Raw genomic sequence first — 24,955 nt, 5'->3', positions numbered from 1 at the left:
GATATCATCATGGCGATCATCGTCTTCTTCTTCGTTAAAGAGACTAAAGGGAAGAGACTTGAAGAGAAGGAAACTATATTCCACCGCAAGGCTGCATTTGGTGTTGATGCTCTCCGACGGGAGACTCTCGATGCGGATGAAGTTAATATACATAACAAGTCTGCAGACAGCCGTTGACGGGATATCAAAGAGGAAATTCAGACAGCAGATACTACATAGATATCCACAACCACTAGAAGATTCGAACACAGTAAACGTCGCGGCATGTTCGGCAGATAACCTCGGATTGGCCAATCAGAGACATCAGGATCGGTCTAGTCTAAAAAGGGGCCGCGGATACGAGAAAAAATCGCATCTTTGCCCTTTTCCTTTTCTTTCATCTCTTCTTTGAATTGTAGAGAAGCAGAGTACGGATACCTAGAACATCTGAATTGTTAATCAATTCGAGAAGAATGGGTTAGTTGATAGAAATGTTATCCGACGCAAAGCAATTCTATGAGTCTATATGACTGACAGTGGTGTGTAGGATATTCCGAGGTACTGTGTTTTCGCGTTTGGAAGTGGATGACATGTCTGATGGTTTGGTACCTAGTTCTACTGCCACCTTTGTGGTGTGAGCTTCAACATCATCTTTTGTTTAAAATCCGGGGAACTGGACGTGCCTGATGATGAAAACACTCAAACCCAATTTAACGATATAGACTCACTCGATTTCACTGATGATGACGACAAGGCTAAAGATCCTGATTATCCACTCCGAACTGATTACGAGGACAGTGATCCATATGAATATGACTCGGATTACGAATCAACCGGCGGTATGAGCATTGACGGAGAAGATGCGCGTGACAACGACGACAGAGAAAATAGCAGTACTGATGCAAAGGATCACCTCGAAGGTCAAATGCACTGCAACTGGGTATTGGAAACTTTTGATCCGTACAGCGTCACGAGGGGAGAACTCGACCTGCGCGTTGGATACTTTGATAGTCCAATGTCGGGCTACTCGGCCGATACTATCTCACCTGAAGAGGCAAGAGGCTGTCGCACCGCCCAGTTCCTGATGCATAAACCTTTTCCAAGGGATCAATGGCGAGCTGACGAGCTACATGAGCCGTGGGAGATCGATGGGGATTGGTCTTTATCTGGGATTTGTGATGGAACGCCGTCGCGCGATATGAACATACCGACAGTGTGGCCCGCGCGAAATGGAATAGAAGAAGTAGAGGCAGATAATGTGAATTTCGGGGTATTTATCTCTTCAATGCATATGTGAACTGACTTGAAAGGACAAGATAAAGCTGACATCTGCCAGCGAGATGTTGCGCCGGATGACATAGCCATGCCATTCCATCCGTGGTGCTTTGATATTCTCTGCCGGCAATCCAAAGTCCAATTTCAGCGCATTAATCTATCAGGCCTCATGACATGGCGTAATGCTGAGTTTGACTGGGATTCCTTTGTTTCATTTCCGCGAGCCAAAGAGGTTAAAAGCTCACAAGAGCAATGGTGGTCCCATGAGGATGGTACCGAGTATCTGGTGGCCAATCCCCTTTACGTGCCTGGGTTACCAGAAATCTTTCTCACTGCAGGAAAGGACGAAAGATTGCCGCCCCCATATGCCTCATTTAATGAGATTAAGTCGTCTCAACCCGTGACGAACCACGCTACCCAATCTCACAATTGCCAGGCCGACTTTCTCTCTTCTCTTCCCGTGGAAATTCGTCTCATGATCATCGACTATTTAGGGTCTATTGATATAGCTAGGCTAAGTATTGCTTCTAGAGCATTCACTGAACTGCCAAACAGTGTGTGGTACAGATTAGTACGCAAAGAAATGCCCTGGTTGTGGGAAGTCTGGGAGGAATCTGAATGCACACACAACTCTTTGCCCTGGACGAACCTCACAACAGCCGATATCAAGTCTATAGTCAGATCACGGAGTGATTATGCCCGGATCTTGGCTGAAGATTCTTACACAAAGTTTGATGCTGAGAAAATTGCTGAGTACCGATTTCACTTGCCGGTTATGCCGTACTAGATGAAATTGCCCAGAGTGAATACTGACTGGCGTCGTGTATTTATACAAATTCAATTCAATTGGGACGAGCTCAAGGGGTTGCGGAATCGACAGCGGATCTGGGTTGATGTGGAGGAGGTTGTGAGGCGTATTCGCAAGTTTGATACATAGTACACTGGGAATCTTGTGCAGCTGGTCTATGATCTAACATAATTCATATTTTTAGACCTCCATGGATTGGGCAAAATGCTTATACAACATGTAAATTTCCAACCTTGGAGCGCTGGAGGCCTGGATGACGTGACCTTGGAATGCCTGATAAAATAGATAAGCTGGTGGTTATACCCAAATGGGAAGGCCATATCTTGGCGCTCTCCACCTCATCGGCCAATTGTCGGCAAAATCACCCCGCCGCTTGCAGGTGACGAAGGTGACCCTGGTCGATATATCTCGTCTTATCCTGGTCTATTCTATTATCCCTGTTTCCTTACTCTTATCAATCTTTTATCCAAAATGGCTGCCACTGAGAAACGCCCTGAGATCATTGAGCTTGCTCGGGGATTGAAAGGCGTACCTATGTGCGAAGACTACGAGCGTATGATATCTGGAATGATGTATGTATAATTCACAATATGCTTACAGACTTAAATTAATGCATAGATTGTTAACTGTTTAGGTATAACCCTAACATCCCGAAACTGCTAGAGGCTCGGCATCTTTGCCGGGGACTTGCAGCGGACTACAACAATCTGGACACAAAAACTGTCACATATGACAAGATCAGCGACAGGCGTCTTGAATTATTGCGGAAGCTCGTCGGCAAAGTCGGGGATGGAACATTCATCGAGCCACCATTTTTGCCAGACTATGGATGCAACACTATGATCGGAAAGGACTGCTTCTTCAACTGGAAGTGAGTCTGCCTTTTCTACCTGTGTCTGATTGAGACTTACTCATAATTCCTAGCGTTACCATACTAGACACCAGTTTAGTTATCATTGGCGACCGTGTGCAGATTGGCACTGGAGTTAGTATCATCACCGCTGGCCATGATACCAGTGTTCTTTCTCGCCGCAAGTTCGTTGAGTTCGGCCATCCGATCTTTATCGAAGACGACTGCTGGATTGGAAGTAATGTGATTATTCTGCCCGGTGTCCGGATTGGCCAGGGCTCGACAATTGGAGCCGGATCTGTTGTCACCAAGGATATCCCGCCATTTTCTGTCGCTGTTGGCACTCCTTGCCGCGTAAAGAAGATAATTCCATCGGCAGAAGAAGAGGAACAAGATCCCAATAACCAATACCGCAATTTAGTTCGCGAGGACCGATCTGACTAGATCTAGTGCTAAATAGCATCGGGACATACTATAATCCGTTATACCTTCTCTCAATATAATACCAAAGGTCGCTACTTTGTCTCGGGTGATGGCGAAGTCGGACAAATACGTATATATCTAGTATTGGGTCTATAGGCTGACTGGGAATTTGATGCGAGATCAATGGCCAAACATCAGACGAAATCATTGCACAGGAAGACCTTCCATCACATTTTCGTAATGACATGCAACTAGTGGCGGATAACAAGTGTGCATCCAGCATAAATTCATGGCAGCATACAATCGACCTCTTATAACTCGCAGGACACCCGTACATACAGTCCGGCTGATAACAGATGAGCCAGCTACAGCCCAATACAGCAACAACCCAGATGCTAACACCCCAGCCAAGGATGGAACTTGATGTGACCGGTAAGTTGCACTGCGATTTCTATGTAATGCCTTGCGTTCACATGTACAAACCGGTACTTAAATTACGCCAGTATCTGAAAATGGAGGGATTTCAAAGGCCACATCGTGGTACATCGTGGTACTTGAGGGATCATAGACCTTATACCAACAGTGCACCCACTAGTATGTCCGTCGAGGTCGACCAATCCTCAGAGTATCGGAAAATGTGACCAGCCCGCTGTATCACGGATCGCATGCCCTCGATAGGCAGCATCAAATGCAGATAATACCATCATCTTTCTGTTTTTCAAGTGTCACACTACATATGCGATGTGCATGAACGCCCTATCTACCAACATCCCGAAATTGTGCAGCTGAGACAAGGGAACAGAGGGCAATGCGTAGATGCCACCCTTGAGCGGCGCTGTTGAAAATGCCTCATGCCCTCGGGAAATAGTTAAGAACAGTTTTGGCTAAGTTTCGAAAAACTGAAGGTATCTAGTAACCAAAGTGGAGCGAAGTTGGAAATCACTATTTCAACAATGCACTATACTTGTATATCGACAAATGGAACAAGTAACTTCTCGCTAAATCTGGCATTAAAGGATACAATGCTACTTGTTCTGCCAACAAAGACCACACAATGAATTATGTATTCTTTTAGCCGGGCAATATAGTCTTCACATAGAGGATATGTGAGCTTTTTTTTGCCTACAGTGAGCCTGAAGATGGCAGACCTATGGAGGGGCCAAGGAGGATCGAAGAACATGGAGGGGCCAAGGAAGCTAATTTCGAGTGCTGACTATAGAATGCGAACATAGACAGATGCAATAAACGACCGGGAGAATACCTGGTTCATACAGTGAAACATTTAAACCAGATATCTGAAACCCTTGCGCATACGCAACGACTCATCTGGGCTATCGAGGATATCATTCTCCGCCGGCTCCCCTCTAGCATGATCGGCAAGCTCACCCTCCTCGAGCTGTTGGTTCAAGCTGATCAGCATCGAGCGGAAATACCAGCATCCACCGACCGTGACACCGAACATGGCCAGCACAATTCCGTAACTAGAGCGATACCCGTTGTCTGACAAGTCCCAGACGTACGAGCCAGCGACATTGCCCAACTGACTGAATGCATTGATCATGGCAATGGCAACCGCTCGCTTGGCGGGAGGACGCGGGAATGAGGAACTGATCCATGAGTAGAATACGATAAATCCTGCATAGGAGCCCGCCTGCAGGAATAGTGCGACGTAGCGAGCTGCGACATTGTTTGTGGCCATGCAAATGACGAAACCAACTACTCCCATGCCTATAGGGCCAATGATGTGCCAGACCTTTTCTTGTGTTTTATCCGCGTGCCATGCGTTGATGACAGAGAAAATACAGGCAAAAACCCAAGGCGGAGCGCTCATGAGCAATGTCGGGACATATTCGAACCCGAGAGTACCAGTAAGGGTAGGCTACGAAGCAAGTTAGTGAGAAGTACCAATTGGTCGTTAGATATGAAAGCACTTACGAAGAAAGCATTGAAGCTGAGACCCACCACATAGGCAACAAAAGTAAACATCATTACATAGATTTTTGGATCACGCAGAGCAAGCATGAGCCCTCCAAACGCACCGAGCTCTTCACTATCGGTGTCAGCCTCGCCCACATCCTCGAGCATGCGAAGTTGGGCAACTTGACGCTCTTCCTCGGTGAAGCCACGGGCATTGTGCGGCAAATCAGGCAATATGAACGCAGCAAGGATAGCAATGAACATAGTAGCAGAGCCCTCGATCCAGAAGAGCCAGCGCCACGCGGCGTGGCCCAGAACGCCTTGCATGTTGGATAGGACACCGGCACCAACGAGTGCAGAGAATGCATTGGAGATGAGATTACCACAGAACAGAATGGCATTCCGAGTTGTGAGTTCCCGGCGGGTGTACCACTTGGAGAGGATGAGCAGGGCTCCTGGCAGGAAGGCTGCCTCGACGAAACCCAGCAAGAAGCGGACACCCACCATGTCACCAAAGTTCTTTGTGTTGCCAGACAAGGTCGAGATAACACCCCACAATAACATAGCCACAGCAATGTAGAGCGAGGGGCGACTGATGCGGTTGATAAACATATTGGAAGGTACCTGCATGATGATGTACCCGACGTAGAGGATACTGAGACATGTGGAGTACTCCGTGTTGCTCAGATTGAGATCTTCCTGCAATCCCTTGAGACGAGCAGCAGCCATGTTATTTCTATCGAGGTAATTCAGAACTTTGGGGCAGTTAATTAGTTACATGTCGTTTTGTAGATGTGAAGGAGGGTAGCGAGCGGTACTCACTGTAGATAGCAACAAAAAGGCTGCACCGGGCATCAAGCTTACGCTTGAGCTTCTTCTCGACGACTATCCGCCGAGCTGGATCCATCCGGGGCATCCCATCTTGCTGCGGTGAAGCAATGTGTTCGACATTTTCACTCCGTTCCTTTTCGGCCTCGATCTCGATCCGGTCATGGTTTTGCCGTGAGATATCGTCTGCCATGATGTGTGTGGGTTTATGTGAGGTGTTGAGCAAGGCCAAATAATCCGGGGATCAGACAAGAGCAGATTCCTGCTTTTAAGAAGGGGGAAAATCTCCTTTTCATGGTCCCCCTCCTCCCTCCCCCCACGCGCTAGTATTTTTCATGGACTTCCCCGGTACCCCCACGCTCAAAAGCGTAAGGATGTACGGAATACATATGCGCATACATCGTACGCGGGGGTAACAGTGGAGTTAGCCGACTCGGCATCCAACAACAGCAAACATTCCGAGATTCGGCTTCAACCAGTAGGGACCCGGGGTCCTCATCCATAGCATGATATATGACGATCCGCGGGTATATATGGCGCAGGCTGGCGAGCGAGATGCCTGATAGGACGGACCTGAAGTGGATAAGATGGGGAACTTTAAGGGGGGAAACTTCGCCCCGTCTTTCTTGTGTTTCTTGTTTCTCAACACAGGGGATATTTTCTTAGGGGTCACGAGGTCACGGGATCACGGACTATCGGACTTCACTGGACACGGGAAACAAGAAAAAAAAAACCGAAAACCCCACAAAAGACAAAAATACGGAACAAATCGGCTGAGAAAAAGAACAGTCAAAGCCAGCAAAGCCAGCAAAGCCGATATCCACACGGAATCGGCATACGGCATACTTTGTGTGGCCAATCGCCAACTTCTCCGCCTCTCCGCAGTTCAGTTTCTTTTATTTTTCCTTCTTTCTCTCACCGAAGTCATTAATGAGATCATATCCCCGGAAAACCATTATAATTCGAGTCCAAAATAACGTGGGGAAAAAGTTACAACGTACTCCGTACTTTGTACCATATTGAATGTTAAACCGGGGGACATGTTGGTCTGGAGTATCTCGGAACTCATCCGAGAAAAAAAACACCCGAAAACCCTTGACACATAGATTCATGACTTGCTATCCACCTGATACAGCGAGTTTTACAAAGTAGATTCCAAGCTCAACCCGGTATTCGCTCGGCACCCCACATTCAGTCTGCCGATGTTTTGCCGGTTTCTTAATCTAGCGTCTAGTGGCTTAATGGCTTACATTAGGTAGATGGACACCGCTTGCTTCGGCTTGCTCCGTCAGCTCAATTTCCTCCACGCGGTCATCTTCATGCCAGCCTTCCCGATCATCCTTAACCAATCGGACGAAGCAGACATCGAGGATAAGCGCCACGGCACTAATCGCAACACCGAAGTAAAGTGCCGCTCGATACCCCATGATTTGACTACCTGAGCGGCGAGCAATTTGCACCTCGATAGTAGATGCAAATCCTAGTCCGAGACTATTCCCGTATAGATTCAGTGTGCCAATGACAGACCCGGCAATTCCCTGCTGATTACGGCGGACAGAGTTACTGGCAATAATTTGGCCAGCTGTGTACACGAAGTCCGGGCAGAATGCGAATAGAATCACCGAAGGAAAGATCTGCGGCCAGTAGGATTGGTAAATTGGCACGGTTGCCATGAGTACATTAGAAATTAAGATCGTGACGGTTCCAATTGCCAGGATCCATTGTGCTGCCATTCGCGGGATCATCCATGCTGCGAGACAGGCAGCGCCCGTGGCGCAGATCACGAATGGGGTCCAGCCCACAGCAAATTGGAGAGGAGACCAGTGCCAGACCTTTTGAAGCCATAGGACCTGGTACCAAATCAAAGTTCCTACAGCCATGTAATTGAGAAGCACGACGAAAAGTAGCATGAGGAAGGACGGAGCTTTGAAGATGTCAAGTGGCATGATGGGCTCCGTTGCGTAGTTCCTTTCCCAAAACAAAAAACCCCCGAATAGAATGATTGAGCCGATCAGGAGAACGATTTCATAGGAGGTTGACCAACCCACACTCGGTGCTTGGCTGTGGAAATGTTAATACGCAATGTATCAGGTTGTTATCAGCAACTTACTTCCAAACAAAGTTGAACAGAATTAATGAGCTTGTTCCAAGAGCTGTCCCAATACAATCAATCTTTCCATGTCTATCGACCGGCGGTGCTCGCGGACTCAAAGCCCAGAGAGGGGTGAATGTAATAACACCAAGGCAAGCACTTTGTCAACAAGGCATTGTTAGTACCTAATTCTGACATAGGTTAATCCAATATATAACCTACATGAAGATGAAAAACCACTTCCATTCTGTTCGCTGCAGAAAAGCACCCAAGAACAAGGCCCCAAAATATCCTCCTACTGGTGCTGACGCACCAAAGAGACCCAGACTGAGATTGCGCACGCGACCGGGGGGATTGGTGCTGGATATCATTGCCACCGCGTTAGGCATGACGAATGCCCCTCCGAGACCAGCTAGAGCCCGCATAGTGACAAAGGCAAAGAAGTTGTTGCAAAAGGCACTGGCTAGAGTGCATATGGTGAGCCAGGCACCTCCAGCTAAGACGAGTTCTCGATGACCATAGACATCTCCCAATCGACCACTAACCAACACAAATGTACCTTGGGTTAGACTTTATATGTTAGTGCAATAATACATGGTGAATGTCTCGATACTCTGTGCCTTACGCATAGCTAGCAGCAATCCACGAGGCGTAGGTTTCTTTCACACCCAATGATTCACTCAAGGCGCTTCCTCCAGCAACGCCGGCAAAATTGACTGTCATCTAATATTGTGAGCATTCATAGGAATTAGTGCTTCGAAGGAAGTTGATGTTCGGGGCTATACCTGTACAACATTAGCCAGAATAAGCAGTACAGTAATGACCACTTGACGTGATTTGGTCGTCCGACTGGGCAGCGCCCGTTCAAATACAGGCTGGCCATCTCTAGGCGTCAAGTTATCTTCTATAGAAACCTGCACTTCTGGAATATATTCGGCTGGGATTGTGGGAGTTAGGTCTAGCTCACGGGGTACGCCAGACGATGCAATGGGCTTGATGTCATGGCGAAGAGCATGTAAGAGCGACATGATGTGATAATAATAAAGATGAATGTTTTATATTCGCTTAGGTTTGGGGTTCGGAAACAAACTAAATGGATGATTCTGAGCAGATTAAGTAGACAACGTTGGAGAGACCGGGATCCAAGCTACTAATCTGGGAGTGGACGTAACTGCTTTGAGTCATGCTCTATGAGAGGTCACAATCCAAGTTAGGCATGCATCTCGGATTTCTGCAATCCTGATTGATCAGTTTCGCCGTTCTAGATCCGTGTGCGGAAATGCGGAAATTCGAAGGATACAATATTCAATGTACCTACACATGTGTGCTTGGCTCAAAACATCAAATGCCTTGTACAGACCAAGGGCGTTGAACAGCTCGCATGGGCTGTTTATAGCGTAAATAGCAAGAAGTAGCAAGGCTTCCCAGATAGCTATTCTTTCACCTATTAAATGGAAAAAAAGCCGAATTTGTAATAATAACAACTGCGTAGTCATAATAGTTGCCTGTGGGGACTTCTATAAGACAAGAGATATTCAGTTCATGAATGGGTATGACAGACAAAAACAATTTCGGTCAACAGAGTAGTCTCTAACCAAAGGCTGTTTATTCTGATACAACCTTACGGCCAATGACTAGCTTGGTCAGCCTTGGTAAAAGATGCGCGCAGGTGAGTTTTGGAATAGATCCATCTATGCATTTAACAGCCCCATCATCCACCGATTACATAGTATTTCAATGTATTTAAACATTCCTCACGAATCGGCCCCTGATATATAGGTATATGTAGGCCTCGCTAGAATAGGAAGTGATTAAGCATATATTCGTGCTCGGATATAGTCTGAAAATATTGGATGCCGAGGCTAATACCCCTCACTAGACCAGCACTATCCGAAGCGGGGTGGGTGTATAACGGGCACTGCAGTTTTGCCTGTAGCCGTGGTGATTACTGCCCCGATCCCTGTGTGTCCAAGGATAGTGGCGACAGTAGTGGGGGTGAATCGGGTGAAGTTGTCTATGTTGGACCCTCGCTATAGACCAACAAGGCACATGAAACCATCGCCAGAGCGTTATCTGAAGTCATCATTCCCACGGTCGTGTCGAAAGTCGATGTTCCCCCTACGCAACAGCAAACCTTGGTGCCCTTGTCTATCGCCAACGGCATCTTCAGCCGACCATGTGGTCCAAAACCACCACCATATTCACAGCGACAGTTGCCCCACCCCAATCAGCAGGTTCGACAAGGGGAAAATCTAAATCACCTGCAGAGAGTGACTCTATGAGCAATACTCCTATAAATGGATCGGGCTTGTGTATGTTAGGCCTAATCTATCCACTGGTCAGGGCTAAATGCCAAATCCCGAGAAACAGCGCTGTGGGACTGATTGCGACAATAAAGCTGGGACTTTGCAATGCCCGATATGTCCAAAGCTGGGCATCAAAGGCAGTTTCTTCTGTTCTCAAGACTACTTTAAGAGGAATTGGGTGGGTTAAAACCGCAGGGGCATCTCTTTTAACTGAAAATCTGACGTTTATCCTATCTAGACCACGCATAAGGCGACACACAAGACGCAAGATGGTAGCAACTTCATCCAGGTGACACGCACCAGTTATTCGTGACGGTATTTTTTAATCTCGACATAGCGAACCAATTTTACAACCTGTTTCCAACATACCCATATAATAGCCCTGTCAGACCCGTATACCTACTCTCCTCACGACGACCTGTCCCCAAAACAATTCAGCATCTCGACTAGGCCAAAACTAGCATCCCAAAGCGTAAGATACGCTTGAGCAGGACAAAAATTGATATATTGGATGCAAAGGGCCAGGAGGCTATGCGCAAGGTGTGCAGGCTTGCCCGAGAAGTACTTAACATAACTGCTGCGGCGATGAAGCCTAACGTGATCACAGATCACCTGGATAAAATCTGCCACAATGCTTGCATCGAGCCAGGGTAAGTGGGGATTTAGTTTCATTCCAGTATGAAATATATCAAATTGTTCCCTAAATCGTGAGACAGTCCTATTTTTCTCCACTTGACTACAACAACTTTCCCAAGTCGTTGTATAAATCTTCCAATGAGGCTGTATACCACGGCATCCCCGATCAGCGAGTTCTTCTTGATGGCGACATTCTCAACCTTGATATTTCTCTGTACCATGGCGGATATCATGCCGACTTGAACGAGACTTACTACATTGGTGAGCTTGATTTTTCTCTTGGTCTGGTTTGGACACTCAAATGGAAGGCCATTGGCGGACCTGGGGACAACGAGCAAAGGTAACTATAAGCTCTTCTGTCTCCTCTTTACTCCTCCTGTGGATGTTCTGAACATGCCGACGAGTGTCACTTAGAGTGACAAACGTCCTCTGGCGACCTTAGAAGAGATAATGGGATTTAGATTGGAGGACGGTGATATGATCCGCCTGTGACTGAGCCTTGCAAGATACGATGTGCGTGACATTTTCTTCGCTTAATCTATGCTCTTTTTTGAGGTGTTGTTGGGCGTTTCCAAGCACCGCAAAAATTGTAGTGCAACACTCGATCAGGCACTTGCGCTCAAGACTTCGCGACGTCGGCGTGCCCCCAATCTTCCGGGGTAGGAAACTTTCGGTATTTGTTTCACTCAACCTATGTAGGGATCTCAAATACCCTCGAACAGAAAGTGGTTGCTTGAAAGGCTATCCGCAAGACTCAATCGGATATCTTATGTCTGTTTTGATATGATGATTGTAATTATCGATACCCAGTACTTGAAACAAATATGTGCCATCAAGGAAATAGGCAATAAACTCGGCTCAGGTAAACTGTTATAACTGTTAGAACTCCTATTGAGGAGAAAAAGGAGGAAGAAAAATCCAGATATCGTTGTATTCAATTTACAAAAAGCGGGGTATTTATATCCTAAATCTAGCAAATAATCGCTCAGACTGTTAGCAACCAACATCGCGAGATGGAATCATCCAACAATACCTATTCAACCAGGCCGTCAATGACTGCGTTTGATGGTCGTGTGTACTGATGAACCTTAGTGAAAAGGTCGAACGTGTCTCCATCGGAGTCATTAGAGCCCGTGTCACTACAGGATTAGATCGACTCCATAATTCCCGTAGCATTTGACCTGAGGAACCGAATCATCATCTGTGCATTCGCAGGCTCCTCGAAGTGCGGCCGGTGATGGTCGACCATACACACTAATGGCCGCTGAGGAAATTGAAAGACGGCACAGAAGGTTAAGTTCCATTTCAATTGCTTTCCTTTTCTCTCAACCTTCCTACATTATATGGCCGTGGACCGATTTGATCGGATACATGGGTATCGTTCAGGCGGCAACTGGATGCGGCGTGGGCGATATTGTCAGATCCGGGGGACTGGGATTGAGTTTGTGGCCTGGGGGGATGTTGAGCTTCGGTTGTGTCCACCCCTGTTGACCTCGGGATGACATAGAGTGTGTCATCATAGTAAGGTACGCAAAGGGAACAAAACACGATCCCTCGCGTTTCGTGTTGAAGAAGACTGGGGTTCTACCCAAACCCGAAGAGTTTGAATTTATACATATAGAAATACTCTTTTTTGTCTTTTTTTTGTCTTTTTTTGTGTCTCTTTTGGTACACTTTTAGGTGTCGCTCTAGGTATCTTTTCAAGGGACTTCCAAGGTGTCTTTTGATGAAGGGTTAAAGCTGCATAGTGTTGAATAGTGTTGTCATGTTTTGAAGCAAACAGTCATATTAATACAGCATAAGACGTATTTTTCAATCTCATCATCTAATTTCAAATTAAATTGCCTTCTTTCCTATGTCCGCCTCTTGCCGGGCAACAATGTATCCCACAGCACGGGCAATACCCTCATCCAAGGGCACAACAGGCAAGTAAGCCAGGCGATGCTTAGCCTTCTCAGTCGAGTAGTAGCGAGTCATGCATGAGTATCGCACTGTCCGGGCAGTGAGACGCGGGGTCTTGCCAAACAAGCCCATGACAGTCTCAGCGAGACCACCGACAGTCTCAAGGAGACCTTCGGGCAGAGCCCAGACCTGTTCCGGCTCAACAACGCGATTGATCAGAGCCCACATAGCACGAGTGACATCCCAGAAATAGACGGGGGAATCGTTGGTAATGTTGAAAGCCTCGCCGTCCACGCGCTCGTAGTCGAGGGGCCCGCCCTTGCCAGCCGCATGGAGGTCATAGCTCGCGAGAAGCCGGTGGGCAGCAAGCAAATGGCCGTAAGCCACATTGCCGACGTAGGTGAAATCGAAGAGGTTGTCGTTCTCACCGAGCTGCATCCGTAGCACTCTGTCCGAAGCCTGGGATCCGTGCTCCAGGATCTTGTGTGTGACTGTTGTATCCTTCTCTCCGTGGATTCCGGCCGGGCGGATAGCGGCTGTGAGCATCTCGTTGGGGGACTTCTTGTTGTACTTTAGGACGAGTTCCTCGGCATCGGCCTTGATAGACCAAAGGGGTATGATTAGTGATTGACCCGATTAAACTCCATTTTAAAATAATAAAAACTAACCTTAGTCTCAGAGTAGTACTCCTTCTGTGCAGGACCCCGGATGTACGGCCATTCCTCATTGACATTCTTCAGATCACTCTGAGTGTCGTGAACTACGGAGCTGGAGCTAGTGTAGACGAATGCCTTGCACTTGCCACCCCAATCGCCATGCTCGCCACCGGCGACCTCGAGAAGTGTCCGTGTTCCCTCCACATTAACCTTGTGCAGCAGGGGCTTGTTACCTTCAATCATAGATGGAGACGCAGTGTGAATAACAAGATCGGGCTTGACAGCGCGGAAAACCTCCATCATGGAGTCGATAGAGGTGATGTCGCCATCATAGTACTTGGCACCGGGAAGACGGTTGTGGGTTGTGCGCAAGTCAACGACAGAGACAGTCGAGTTGTAGTCCGGGTAGCGCGATCCCAGAGTCGGGTACTCGAAGCGCGCATCGCCGACGGGCTTTGGCAGAGCGCAACTGGGGTCGGTCTCGGAAGGGAAATTCAGTAGGTGATCGACAATGTGCCACCCCAAGAAGCCGCAGCCTCCAACCACCAAGACATTGCCTAACTCTAAGGTGCGCCTTTTTGCCGACATGATGTGAATTGTTTTTTTTTTTTTTTTGGTAGGAAGCTGGGGGATGGGAGTTAGGTGAAAAGGGGCCGGGGAAGTGGGCGGAGATAATCAGGTGATCCGTGCGGGCCATAGGCCCTTAACTGCCAGTTGGCAATCTTCTACAGAGTACTCCGTACTTGTATTCCAGTTACTTCTTATTGAGATGAATATTATTTATTTTCTGTCTCAAGATGAGCAGACTAGTCTTATATGTATGATCCAATCAAACCCACAGCGTCAAGATCTTTTTATTATCTCCTAATAAAAGACACATATTGATTCAAATCCTCCAACGAGCTCACTGCTGGATGCTACCTTAAATCTCATTTCTACACTGTTAGATCAAATCTGAAGTTTGAAGTCCCAGTGAATTCCCACCTCGTGTCCATGATTTTCCACTTGAATCATGCCAAGCAAGTCTTTGGCCAAAGTCTTATGCCCTAGGGAAGCTTTGAATGGGAGCGGTATGAAACAACGCTTCAGTAATAATCAACGATTCCTGTATAATGTTGTGAGTGACTGGAATTGGACTTCCTTGTGTCTACATGTGTGAATCTTAGATATATCTGACTATGTACGTACATATGTATCCATGGATGTATTCAAGGAACGTCTGACTCACATGTAACTTCTAAATGCGTGACCTTTGACCCTTAAATTTCACCTTTGACTTCTCATTCATCAGAATCATATCGCAACTTCAACATGGAGAACCCCTTGAAATAAAAATCTATATGTAATGGCACTCCTGGTACCACCGGTTTCGCTCTCTCAGAGGTCCACAGGATGGGAGAAACTGTTCGTACCCGGGATATATCGATAACATGCATCGCAAGAGGACTTCATGCTCTCACCCTCCCACTCCATATCACAACTGCACCGGAAGGATTGATGGCCTAGCAATGGGTCTATTCGACTCCTCCACCATGGCCCTCGGAATATCGAACAAACGGCCAGCTCACGCTGGCCTTCTCTTACAAGAACAAAACCACACGGTTGCAGGGGCAAACATCCTAGCTGATATCAAGGCGATCTCTGAGAAAAGCTGGGAAGCTCGCAAGAAAGCCCGGCCTTAGAGACGTGCATTCAGAGACCATTATTCCGTCTCTTGGGATACTTGCCAAACATTGAATGGACTCTCGATGGTTGAAGTTGACATAATCGATATATTCAACACTCGGGCAAATGTGCGCACACTTTCCAATTGGCAGAGGCAGAAACATCGCTCGCAACGCCAAAAGATTGAGAAAATTTGCTATTACTGGACTAGCCTTTGGCGTCGTGATCCCTTGATTTCCATTCCGCGTGAAGACTCGCATTAACTATGGGCACTGTACAATTCCTAATTACTTGTTTGTTGTGAATGAGATTCCTGGTACCTAGTGGTTATTTCCACTCTTTCTGTGTTTTAGCTGGCCTTGAAAATCAAAGGTCTTTATGAGATAGTCTGGGGAATACCTCAAAAACTCTCGGTTGCCCCTGATTGCACGAACTTCACACAGACCATACGGTTAAAGTCAAAAGAGTGGCTTTTGTGGATTTGTTATCCAAGGCCAATATATTATTTCTTATATATAGAAAAGTCGTATATACGGATTATGCGTACTGCCATTCATTTATATATCCGTTCAGTTATAGCACCGATAATCAAATATTCATATAAAAAGACGATCTCAAAAGAACATCTAAAACCAACATCGCTGCGTTACCTTACATGTGAGATCCTTGATATCATCTTGAGCTAGACAATAGACAACAAATCAGATGATTAAACCTTAGGCGTCGTTACCTATGTATGTAAGGATAAAAGCCTTCCAAGGTTGTATGTGGCAGGAGTTATGTTTTCAATGTTATAACAAGTGAGATTACAAATTTCGTTTCTTTAGCTTGAGAATAGTTATTTTATTTTTGTTTTTGTTATTGATATCGATTTTCCTGTGTTAAATGTAAATGGTATTTAATGCCACTTTCAACACAATCCCCGGTTTTTTGTCTTTCTGCCATCTCAAAGAATATCACTCAAGCAACGTAAGGCATAGTGATGGCAGGAAAATGACACACTGCAAGTGATGTAGACCTGATGATGATACTTGAAGGTTACCATAGAACCTCCTGTATGGCACATTGCTCAGCAAATATGCAGATTCTGGGACAGTGAGCCAGCTCATCTCAGGACTCCTCCAGAGATGCTCGAAGCTTGCGCCTGTAGAGCCTGCGATCTATTTCTGAGCCCCAGCACAGAGCGGTTGCCTCTGGATTCACTGTCATAAGGGGGTTGAATGGGGGGTTGTCGTCTTCCAGGGTATTGATGATACCCTCAATGTGTTGGCCGATCTCTTCAGCATGCGAAGGAAGATACATCAACACACCCAGCTTCGAGACACAAATGTGATACAAGGGCGACTCGACAAAGACTCGAGGTTGTTCTTCTGGGTGTCGGGGACTGATGTAAATCTTGATCTTGATGATACCACCTTCTAGTCTGGACTCGTTGCGACCAACGTATGTGAGCCTCCACATGAAAGGATTGCTGTCAACAAGTGACAAATCGATGACTTGGGGATAAGCGTTCATCTCCGCAGCAATCTGCTCATGCTGACCCCTCAATTTGACTGCAATCCCAGCATCTTCCTTGACGAGAACCAGACCCTCAACGGGCCAGCGGTGTGTCTCTTCCATCAATCGGTCTCGAACAGCCAACAAACGGGCTTGTAAGTCGATGTAGTTCCATTCTCCAGTCATGGAATTACCAGGGCCTTCAAACGGCATTTGGATGAATGGCATTCCTTGTCTCCGTGTCTCGTCCGCGATACCTTTCTCGACCGCGTTCTGGTAGAATTCGAGGTACCACAGGAAGCGTCGCTTGCAAAAGTCGTGAAACTTGCTTTGAGTGAGCAGTCCATGTTCGGGTCCGCATTCGATATCGCTATCTTCTTCCGCGCTCAAGTCCTGACCGACCCTTGGCGCCATGCGGCGGGGAGGGGACGAATCTCGGAAGGCTTGTTCAAGGGGTGTAATGACTGCTAGCCTTAGATTTTCATGACGGATCTGGTATAAATGTGAGCATTATCAAGTATATGGATATTATGGTGAGATAATGATCCTACCTTGGATTTGTAGATCTCCATATTTTCCGTGTCGTTTGCCCTTTCGTCATCCTCGAACCCTGGTTCCAGTGTATACGGGTTTGATGATAGCAGACTCTGAATTGAGAGCATAACGGATTCAAGTCCCTGTGCAGGCGACCATTGCTCACCTCGAGAACCATGCCAAGTACTGTTATGATGTTCAGCGCTTCATAAGAGCCACTCATGCTATTAAAGCTAGAGCTTACCCTAGGATTGACCTGGGAAATATTAGTATCGGAGTGTTTAGAAATTTAAGAGCATACTTACAAGCAGACCTTCCCATTGGCGTACAGATTAGGGCCAAAACGAGTTCTACCCTTGTTGGTGGTTCGGATTTTCACTATCGGGGGATTTGCTGGGTAATCTAAGCTGCGATTTAACAAGTGCCAGTTATGAAAGAGAAGACCATCTTACCTGATGGGATTTTGATCGAGAACTGGCGGGTAAATACAATTAGTTGGCCATAGTTCAAGACGCGTGCTCAGGCCAGCCTTGGAAGAGTGGGTGGATCTTACCTCATAAAAACCCAGTTCGTATGGTGTGCCTGGAGGCCCAATGATGAGGGCCTGTATATCACGAATGTTGCTTTCTTCATAACGGACAGTGAATGCTATACCGAGGTCAGCACGTGAGTCTCCATAGAGAATGGCTTCAAGTGTGTCGAAGAGCCTCCAGAAAATCTCATACCAAGTTGCTCACTCCGTTCAACCTGTCTCAACTCCTGATGCGACAATATGGAGATTAGTGATTGGTCCGGGTAATTTGCCGAAATAGAGTATAGTTGGAAAGGCACGTACTCGGACGAGACGCAGAGTGCACTGGTCACCCATTTTGCGACGTCTGGGGTAAGTCGATGATCCACGGGGTGTATTGTATAGGAAGAATTGTAGGAGTAGGGTTGGAACTGACTGAAATGTATTAACAGCAAGAATGGGGATAATTCAAAGAAGGATGAAGAGGAGGTAAAGAAGATCAAAGGTTGAAATCAACCGGGCAACTTTCGACAGTTTGTCTCTTCAACCTTTTCAGTTTGTCCCTTTTTTTCTTTTCTTTTTTTCGCTTTGCTCTTTTTACTATTTCTTCTAATTGTAATTCTGATCTTTTATATCTTCTACATATTTCTTCTATGTGTTTTTTTCTCTTACATTCAAGATATGTGTATGTATTTTCTTGTTTTATTTTGTTTCCCCTCGTCTTCCAGCCTCCCACTTTTCACACGGGTATTGCATACTCCGTACGCCCGGGCTTTTAGGATTCACCGCTTGTACTCTGTATATCTCTTAATACATGTAATTTCTGCTTTCAATTGCTAGATCTGATGTAAATCTCTATAGGTTTGTTATTTGAATAGAACCTGGAGAATATATAGTTGGCCGCTTATGCTTATACTTTGACATTACGATTACATGTCTCTTAAATATCTCGAGGTATAAATTTCTATTTAGAAAAAAATCAGTCGCAAGCTAATACAGATATTCCTCCAAAACGACATTTCCATTTGGTATCTTACTGCTGGAAGTTTTTAATTAACTAACTACGCTAGGATAACCTGGAGAATCACTTAAACCAATTTTCTGGCAATAAAAGTACCTAGGTAGTCCCTAGTGGTCACTAACTGAACACCCCGGGCCCTATACTGGTCCACGAATGGAATGGTCAGTCTGATGTAGTTATATGAAATTGTTATTCGATGGATATCCCTAGAAATTTGAGGAATAGAAAAGAATATTCAGATACTGTATAAAGGCTATGCACTAGTATATTTTTTACATAGTACATATGTAAATATTGAGTACTCCGTACTCCGTATCTCCGTATATACCTGTTATATCGAATCTTCCTGTTATCAATATGTCACATCCTAGGAAGAGATATTAAACCTTGCAGCCTGTCAAAATAACATGTCAAGTGTTACCAACAGAAAATCCCTTGATGTTATTTAAGGTTGCATCTATTACGACAATATGAGAGGACACATTCAACAAACTAGGAGATAGCTACGGAGTATGGAGTACTCCGTACTAGTACTTCATATTACATACGTCCACTTCTTATAGTAAATTAATACGAAACCAAAAAAAAATAATCTGCACAGTGTTCTATAAAAAGCACACTAATGGCACATAGGGGGCGGTACGGAGTACACAATAAGCTGTGTCTACTCCGTACATACAGTACGGAATACGGAGCACCCAGTGCAATGTTAATGTTTTCTAGATGCTCTCATCTAATCCAATCTAATTGAGCCTCAAATATATTCAAATGAAGTCTAAAATATCCAAAATATCCTAGGAAACCCCCAATATGATAGTCAAAATGTATAGACCACGTGACCCAGGGTCCCGAACTAATTAGGGGGGGGGGGGGCAACAAATGCCCAAGTCATCTCTATCTCCATTCCTCCCCAGCCCACTTCTTTCCCCCTCGCCCTTGCACCTTAATCTTTTTACTATCCGGTTCTTGAGGTCCTGGAATTCTGTCGGTTTAGCTTGGGAGGATTGTCGCCCGATAATCTGCGCCCTCCGTTGGTCTCACCTTGAAAGCTCCAATTCCCTCGATACCGGCCCCCGCGTCCTCTAGTCTGCGCGCTTTCAGACCCTTCGCCCACAGCAACCTTTCTTTTACCGCCTCTTAGTTCGATTCCAGTGGTTTTGCGCGCACCTTGTTTCTAGCACTACTACATCAGCCAACCCCCCCCCCCCCCCCCCCCCCCGTGTGTATTTACATGGCGTGAGGGTGAGTACACTCTGGGGAACAACAGTGACCCCGGTTCAACCTAGCCAAGGCACGATATTCTAATTTAAGAATCAGACACTTGACCATAAGCGCCCAACCTACCCATCAATTTCCCGTCAGTCTGTAACCGCGTTCCATCTCTGATTCGACACTTCCCGTCAACCTTGTTTGCACCTCGCCCATTCCTCACTCTCGATTCTTTGTATGCAGCGTTCGGCGTGGTTCAACCCAACACACCCCGCCATATTTCTGTTGACGGGGGACAAAGATGCCCCCCGGTGGACTCCCAGCCAGCCTGGTCGCAGGTAACCCCAGCGGCCGTCCCACCGTCGACACCTCTGGCTATGGGGCTAGCTATACGAAAAACACACCCACATCCCCCGAAGACAGTTTGATTCCATTTGATTCACCATCAACACGAACGGGAGGTCCAAGCCCAATCACTCCGGTTAACCAGGAGGATGGTGGGCGCTCGAGTCATGGCCTAGGTCCTGACCAGGCTGGCTTCCGTGATCGCTCAACACCCCGAGATCGCTCGCGAGTAAACGGGCGTCAAAACAAGTCCCCCGGTGGCTCATCGCGCCTGTGTCAAAAGTGCGGAGAATCTCTTACTGGCCAGTTTGTTCGAGCGTTGGGCGGTACTTTTCATCTAGAGTGTTTCAAGTGCGAAGTGAGTTGCTTCTTCTAGCTGGCCTTTTAGGATCTTCTCTAACTTTCATAATCTCTTTCTCTCACAGGACTGTGGCGAGATCGTTGCTTCGAAGTTTTTCCCTGTCGATTCAGAAGATTCAAGCTGCCAATTTCCGCTTTGTGAAACCGATTACTTTAGACGACTCAGCCTCTTATGTCACGAGTGCGGCGGTGCACTACGTGGATCATATATTACAGCGTTAGACCGGAAGTACCATATTGAGCACTTTACGTGTTCCGTTTGTCCGACCGTCTTCGGTGCTCAGGACTCTTACTATGAACACGAGAGCAAAGTCTACTGCCACTTTCATTACTCAACCCAGTTTGCCCAACGGTGTCATGGATGCCACACTGCAATACTAAAACAGTTTGTCGAGATCTTCCGCAACGGCCAAAATCAACACTGGCACCCCGAATGTTATATGATCCACAAGTTCTGGAATGTCCGGTTATCTCCTACTGGTCAAACATGGGAGCCTCCACCGGTGGATGAGGATGCTAGCGAAGATGAGCGCAAGCATATTCGCGACGAAGAAGATATCATGGAAGAGAAGGTCTTCAATATTTGGAACACCCTCTCTACCTTCGAAGAATCATCCGCTGCTTGCATCTCAGATATGCTGCTTCATGTGAGCAACGGCGCTTACATCGATGGTGTGCTCGTGGCTAAGCGGTTCATTGAACATGTGGAAATACTCTTTGGTGCAGTCGATCAGTTAGCGGATTATATCAAATCACACGAGTTAAAAGGTAAGTCTCGCGCAGCTGGTTTCATGTCACCGGGACCGATGGCTGATCCTTCCAAAACAGAACTTTCCTATGGTCGCGAAGCAAAACTTCTCTGCAAAAAGATTGTCGCTTTCTTTGCCCTTCTATCGAAAACCCAGGAAACCGGAGTTCGCAAACTTGGTGTCACCCAGGAACTTCTATCTCTAGTGACTGGTCTCGCTCATTATCTCAAACTCCTCATCCGCATCGGCCTACAAGGTGCGCTCAAACTTGAACGCGAGAAGTCTGCGCCAGACGGGCTACAAAATTTCCTGGAGCACCTCCGTGATCTAGAGTCATTAACAGGCGAAGATGACGATACACCAGTCGACCTGATGGCTGGAGTCGAGGGTTTAGCCGATCAACTTTCGGACTGTTGCATCTCCTGTAAAGAACCAATTGACGACGAGTGTGTTCAGTGGGGTCAGAGTCGTTGGCACATCAAGCCGCCTCATCTTTCATGCAAATCATGTGAGAAGGACTTGACTGCCGATCTCCAGGACGCATTATGGAGCGGCAGTGAGGAGCAAGTCTACTGCAGTGCCTGCGCCCACCAGATGAAACTCGGCCCCACTGTGAAGGGTGGTTTCACTCCAGTTTCAAAACTGCAGCAATTTGTTTTCTTACTGAAAGTGGCACTCGCACGACTTCTCGCCGTACTCCGGTCCGGGGGAACATTACCTCATACATCAGGTAAGATACTTCTACGTTACCCCCATGCCGCCGGCAGTTTGTCTAACTTGATTCGCCCCAGACGAACCCAACCTTGATGATTATGAAAACAAAGACGGCCAGCGAGTCACACCCCAGGCTCGCCGGGCAAACACACGCTCTCAGCTATATGGCGGTGCCTCCCGAGATGGCTTGGAGGAAACATCCCTTGAGCAGACCGTCGGTGAGATGCGTCGACTGCGCTCTATTCGCAATGAACGAACCTTATCCACAACATACAAACGGGCCCGCGCATCCAGAATCATTGATGGACCAGAAGGCAGAAGTGCCCGACCAGGATCATCTGGAAATGATGGCAGTGACCCAAGCGGTCGCGGCTTCAAGATCGTCGAAGAACGGGATGCCAATGGCGAAACCGTTACCGATCTGACTTTCGGGGCCCAGGATGCTTTGACGCTAGATGACATCCCCCGCATTGTTGCAGCTGAGCAAGCAAAGGAACAGCGACCTAATGCGTACAAGCATGCTGGCACGAAGCTCCTTGGGGGAACAGAGCCAATGCCCAGATACAATCATGGTCACCAACGGGGAGTATCGAGTGGAAATTTGGAGGCCCTCATGGAACCAACCCGAACTAAGCGGTACTTCTCAGAACTAACTGCTTTGGAATATTTCATCGTTCGTCACGTTGCTGTGTTACAAATGGAACATTTGGTAGAGGGCTATTTCACCATGGAGGAGCTGCTTTCTCTTATCGAGTCGCGCAAACCTACCATATGGAATATCTTTGGCCGTGCCTTCAAGGACAACAAGAAGGCTAATAAGAAGAAGGGTGTCTTCGGTGTCGGTCTAGACTATTTGGTCGAGAAGGAGGGCACAGAGTCAAGTCACGGTGTTGGCCCCGGTGCGCTCCGCATCCCGACCTTGGTCGATGATTCCGTTTGCGCCATGCGGCAGATGGACATGTCTGTGGAGGGTGTCTTCCGAAAGAACGGCAACATCCGCCGATTGAAGGATACCGCAGAGCTAATCGACACCAAGTATGACCAAGTTGATCTAACGAAGGAAACTCCGGTGCAGATCGCAGCTCTCTTGAAGAAGTTCCTCCGCGAGATGCCCGACCCGCTCTTGACTTTCAAGCTACACAGATTGTTTGTCATCTCACAAAGTAAGTTTTGATGTTATAGTTATCAGTCTGCTTGTGCAATGCTAACCTGTGTTGCAGAAATGGACAACGCGGAGAAACAGAGGCGACTACTGCACTTGACATGCTGTCTGCTTCCCAAAGCCCATCGCGATACGATGGAGGTCCTGTTTGCCTTCTTAAACTGGACATCATCTTTCTCACATGTGGATGAAGAGTCCGGAAGCAAGATGGACATTCACAATCTTGCAACTGTCATCACGCCCAATATCCTCTACCCCAATACTAAAAACAGCACAGTGGACGAGAGCTTCTTGTCCATCGAGGCTGTCAATGCCCTGATCACGTATAACGATGCATTCTGCGAGGTAAGTCGCCAAAGTTGGGGTATTGCTAGACTCGCGCTGACTCCTTCAACAGATTCCAGAAGACCTACAGTCGGTCTTGGGTGATCCAACTCTTTTCAGGGAGAATGCCGAAGTGACGACTAAGGAAATCCTCAAACGATATGGCGATATCGCCCGAGGCAGCTTTTCACAGAGACCGGCAAACGGTGGCGAGACATTCACGATTACCACCCCAAACCGAAGCAACAGCACACCAGCTTCCGCACGTATCGAGACCGATCCATCCCAGGATGCAGCCTGGCAGATGCAAAGTTCGGTTCGCCATGTGCCTGGGCCCAGCGGACACAGTCACTCGGTAAGCGCCAACGCTCAGGCTGGACTTGATTTCGGTCCTCCTCCCCCAGCAGCATATCACCGTGAGCGTAGCACCAGCAACAGTAGCCAGCCGATTGCAGGAGCACCTGATGGCCAATCATCAAATGTGGCATATCGGCCGCGTCCTAGTGCGGGTGCCATGGGTGTTACCGGGTAGACTGGATCTCCTTCTACTCCTTCCTCAGCTACATACTGCGATACATCATCATCCGACCTCAACTTGCATCCATCCGTGTGATTCAATCTCTGTGGAGTGTTCTTCTTTCTCGTTTCTTGGGACCTTCTTAGCGTTCTTTTCCTTTTATTTTTGTCCAGTTATAGGGCTGGTCGACGGAGTTCTTTCCCCGCCCTTTTTTTTCCCCTTCCATGAAAATTCCCCAAAAGTGATCGACAAGCTGCTTGGTCGCTATTGATTGGTTTCTGTTTATGTTTCCCTCTATCTCTATAGTGGCTGGGACGCCCCCCCCCCCCACCCCTTTTTTTTTACCTCTTTGTTCATCTGCATCTGATTCGAGGGATCAGCCATACCCATACCTGTCCCTCTGGGCCCATAAATGTCCTATTTTTTCCTTGTCTGGCTTTTGATTTCTGAGCATGCTCATTCTTTTTCGTGGGCCAGGCTACGGCTATACCTAGACCCCCTTTTTTCTTTTCTTCCTTTCTGATTCTTCTCCCCTGGGCCTTTTGCTTAACAAGAGCCTGGGAAGTTTTATTTCCTTTCTTACTTGTTCAATCAACATGATTGCCACGATAACTTTGCCGAGTAGTGGCCTGAGATACTTCCAACGTTATATTGTAGAATCATGGTTGCGACACG

General features: G+C 47.0%; 8 protein-coding genes across 8 annotated transcripts; 4 read left to right on the top strand and 4 right to left on the bottom strand.

Moving 5' to 3' along the window:
* Positions 1 to 9: 9 nt before the first annotated feature.
* N7479_011497 (F-box protein) lies at positions 10 to 2,041 on the top strand (the record flags this gene model as incomplete). Its single annotated transcript, XM_057259188.1, has 3 exons — positions 10 to 141; positions 593 to 1,249; positions 1,316 to 2,041. The coding sequence occupies 3 exons, from the start codon at positions 10 to 12 to the stop codon at positions 2,039 to 2,041; spliced, it is 1,515 nt and encodes a 504-aa protein (XP_057106646.1).
* A 492-nt stretch (positions 2,042 to 2,533) lies between these two features.
* N7479_011496 (sugar O-acetyltransferase) lies at positions 2,534 to 3,356 on the top strand (the record flags this gene model as incomplete). The annotated part of the gene is made up of 3 exons (XM_057259187.1): positions 2,534 to 2,634; positions 2,697 to 2,933; positions 2,987 to 3,356. The coding sequence occupies 3 exons, from the start codon at positions 2,534 to 2,536 to the stop codon at positions 3,354 to 3,356; spliced, it is 708 nt and encodes a 235-aa protein (XP_057106645.1).
* Positions 3,357 to 4,617: 1,261 nt separating this feature from the next.
* On the bottom strand, positions 4,618 to 6,273 carry N7479_011495 (Major facilitator superfamily domain general substrate transporter; the record flags this gene model as incomplete). The annotated part of the gene is made up of 3 exons (XM_057259186.1): positions 4,618 to 5,214; positions 5,271 to 6,007; positions 6,075 to 6,273. The coding sequence occupies 3 exons, from the start codon at positions 6,271 to 6,273 to the stop codon at positions 4,618 to 4,620; spliced, it is 1,533 nt and encodes a 510-aa protein (XP_057106644.1).
* Positions 6,274 to 7,318: 1,045 nt separating this feature from the next.
* Positions 7,319 to 9,200, bottom strand: N7479_011494 (uncharacterized protein; the record flags this gene model as incomplete). Its single annotated transcript, XM_057259185.1, has 5 exons — positions 7,319 to 8,141; positions 8,191 to 8,331; positions 8,395 to 8,742; positions 8,798 to 8,895; positions 8,958 to 9,200. 5 exons carry the CDS (start codon positions 9,198 to 9,200, stop codon positions 7,319 to 7,321), a joined length of 1,653 nt encoding a protein of 550 aa, XP_057106643.1.
* Positions 9,201 to 12,950: 3,750 nt separating this feature from the next.
* On the bottom strand, positions 12,951 to 14,260 carry N7479_011493 (C-3 sterol dehydrogenase/C-4 decarboxylase; the record flags this gene model as incomplete). The annotated part of the gene is made up of 2 exons (XM_057259184.1): positions 12,951 to 13,613; positions 13,685 to 14,260. The coding sequence occupies 2 exons, from the start codon at positions 14,258 to 14,260 to the stop codon at positions 12,951 to 12,953; spliced, it is 1,239 nt and encodes a 412-aa protein (XP_057106642.1).
* Positions 14,261 to 15,102: 842 nt separating this feature from the next.
* Positions 15,103 to 15,354, top strand: N7479_011492 (uncharacterized protein; the record flags this gene model as incomplete). The annotated part of the gene is made up of 1 exon (XM_057259183.1): positions 15,103 to 15,354. One exon carries the CDS (start codon positions 15,103 to 15,105, stop codon positions 15,352 to 15,354), a length of 252 nt encoding a protein of 83 aa, XP_057106641.1.
* Positions 15,355 to 16,447: 1,093 nt separating this feature from the next.
* Positions 16,448 to 18,236, bottom strand: N7479_011491 (ubiquitin-conjugating enzyme E2; the record flags this gene model as incomplete). Its single annotated transcript, XM_057259182.1, has 8 exons — positions 16,448 to 17,326; positions 17,386 to 17,554; positions 17,613 to 17,624; positions 17,674 to 17,770; positions 17,821 to 17,842; positions 17,922 to 18,016; positions 18,094 to 18,127; positions 18,204 to 18,236. 8 exons carry the CDS (start codon positions 18,234 to 18,236, stop codon positions 16,448 to 16,450), a joined length of 1,341 nt encoding a protein of 446 aa, XP_057106640.1.
* A 2,174-nt stretch (positions 18,237 to 20,410) lies between these two features.
* Positions 20,411 to 24,295, top strand: N7479_011490 (GTPase-activating protein LRG1; the record flags this gene model as incomplete). The annotated part of the gene is made up of 5 exons (XM_057259181.1): positions 20,411 to 20,812; positions 20,880 to 22,293; positions 22,355 to 23,440; positions 23,498 to 23,784; positions 23,837 to 24,295. 5 exons carry the CDS (start codon positions 20,411 to 20,413, stop codon positions 24,293 to 24,295), a joined length of 3,648 nt encoding a protein of 1,215 aa, XP_057106639.1.
* Positions 24,296 to 24,955: the final 660 nt, after the last annotated feature.

The sequence above is a fragment of the Penicillium vulpinum genome, assembly GCF_028829585.1.
Source record: "Penicillium vulpinum strain IBT 29486 chromosome Unknown utg000004l_segment0_segment0, whole genome shotgun sequence".
Lineage (NCBI taxonomy): Eukaryota > Fungi > Ascomycota > Eurotiomycetes > Eurotiales > Aspergillaceae > Penicillium > Penicillium vulpinum.
The sequence above is the reverse complement of the archived record's forward strand: the minus strand, read 5'-3'. Positions and strand labels throughout refer to the sequence as shown.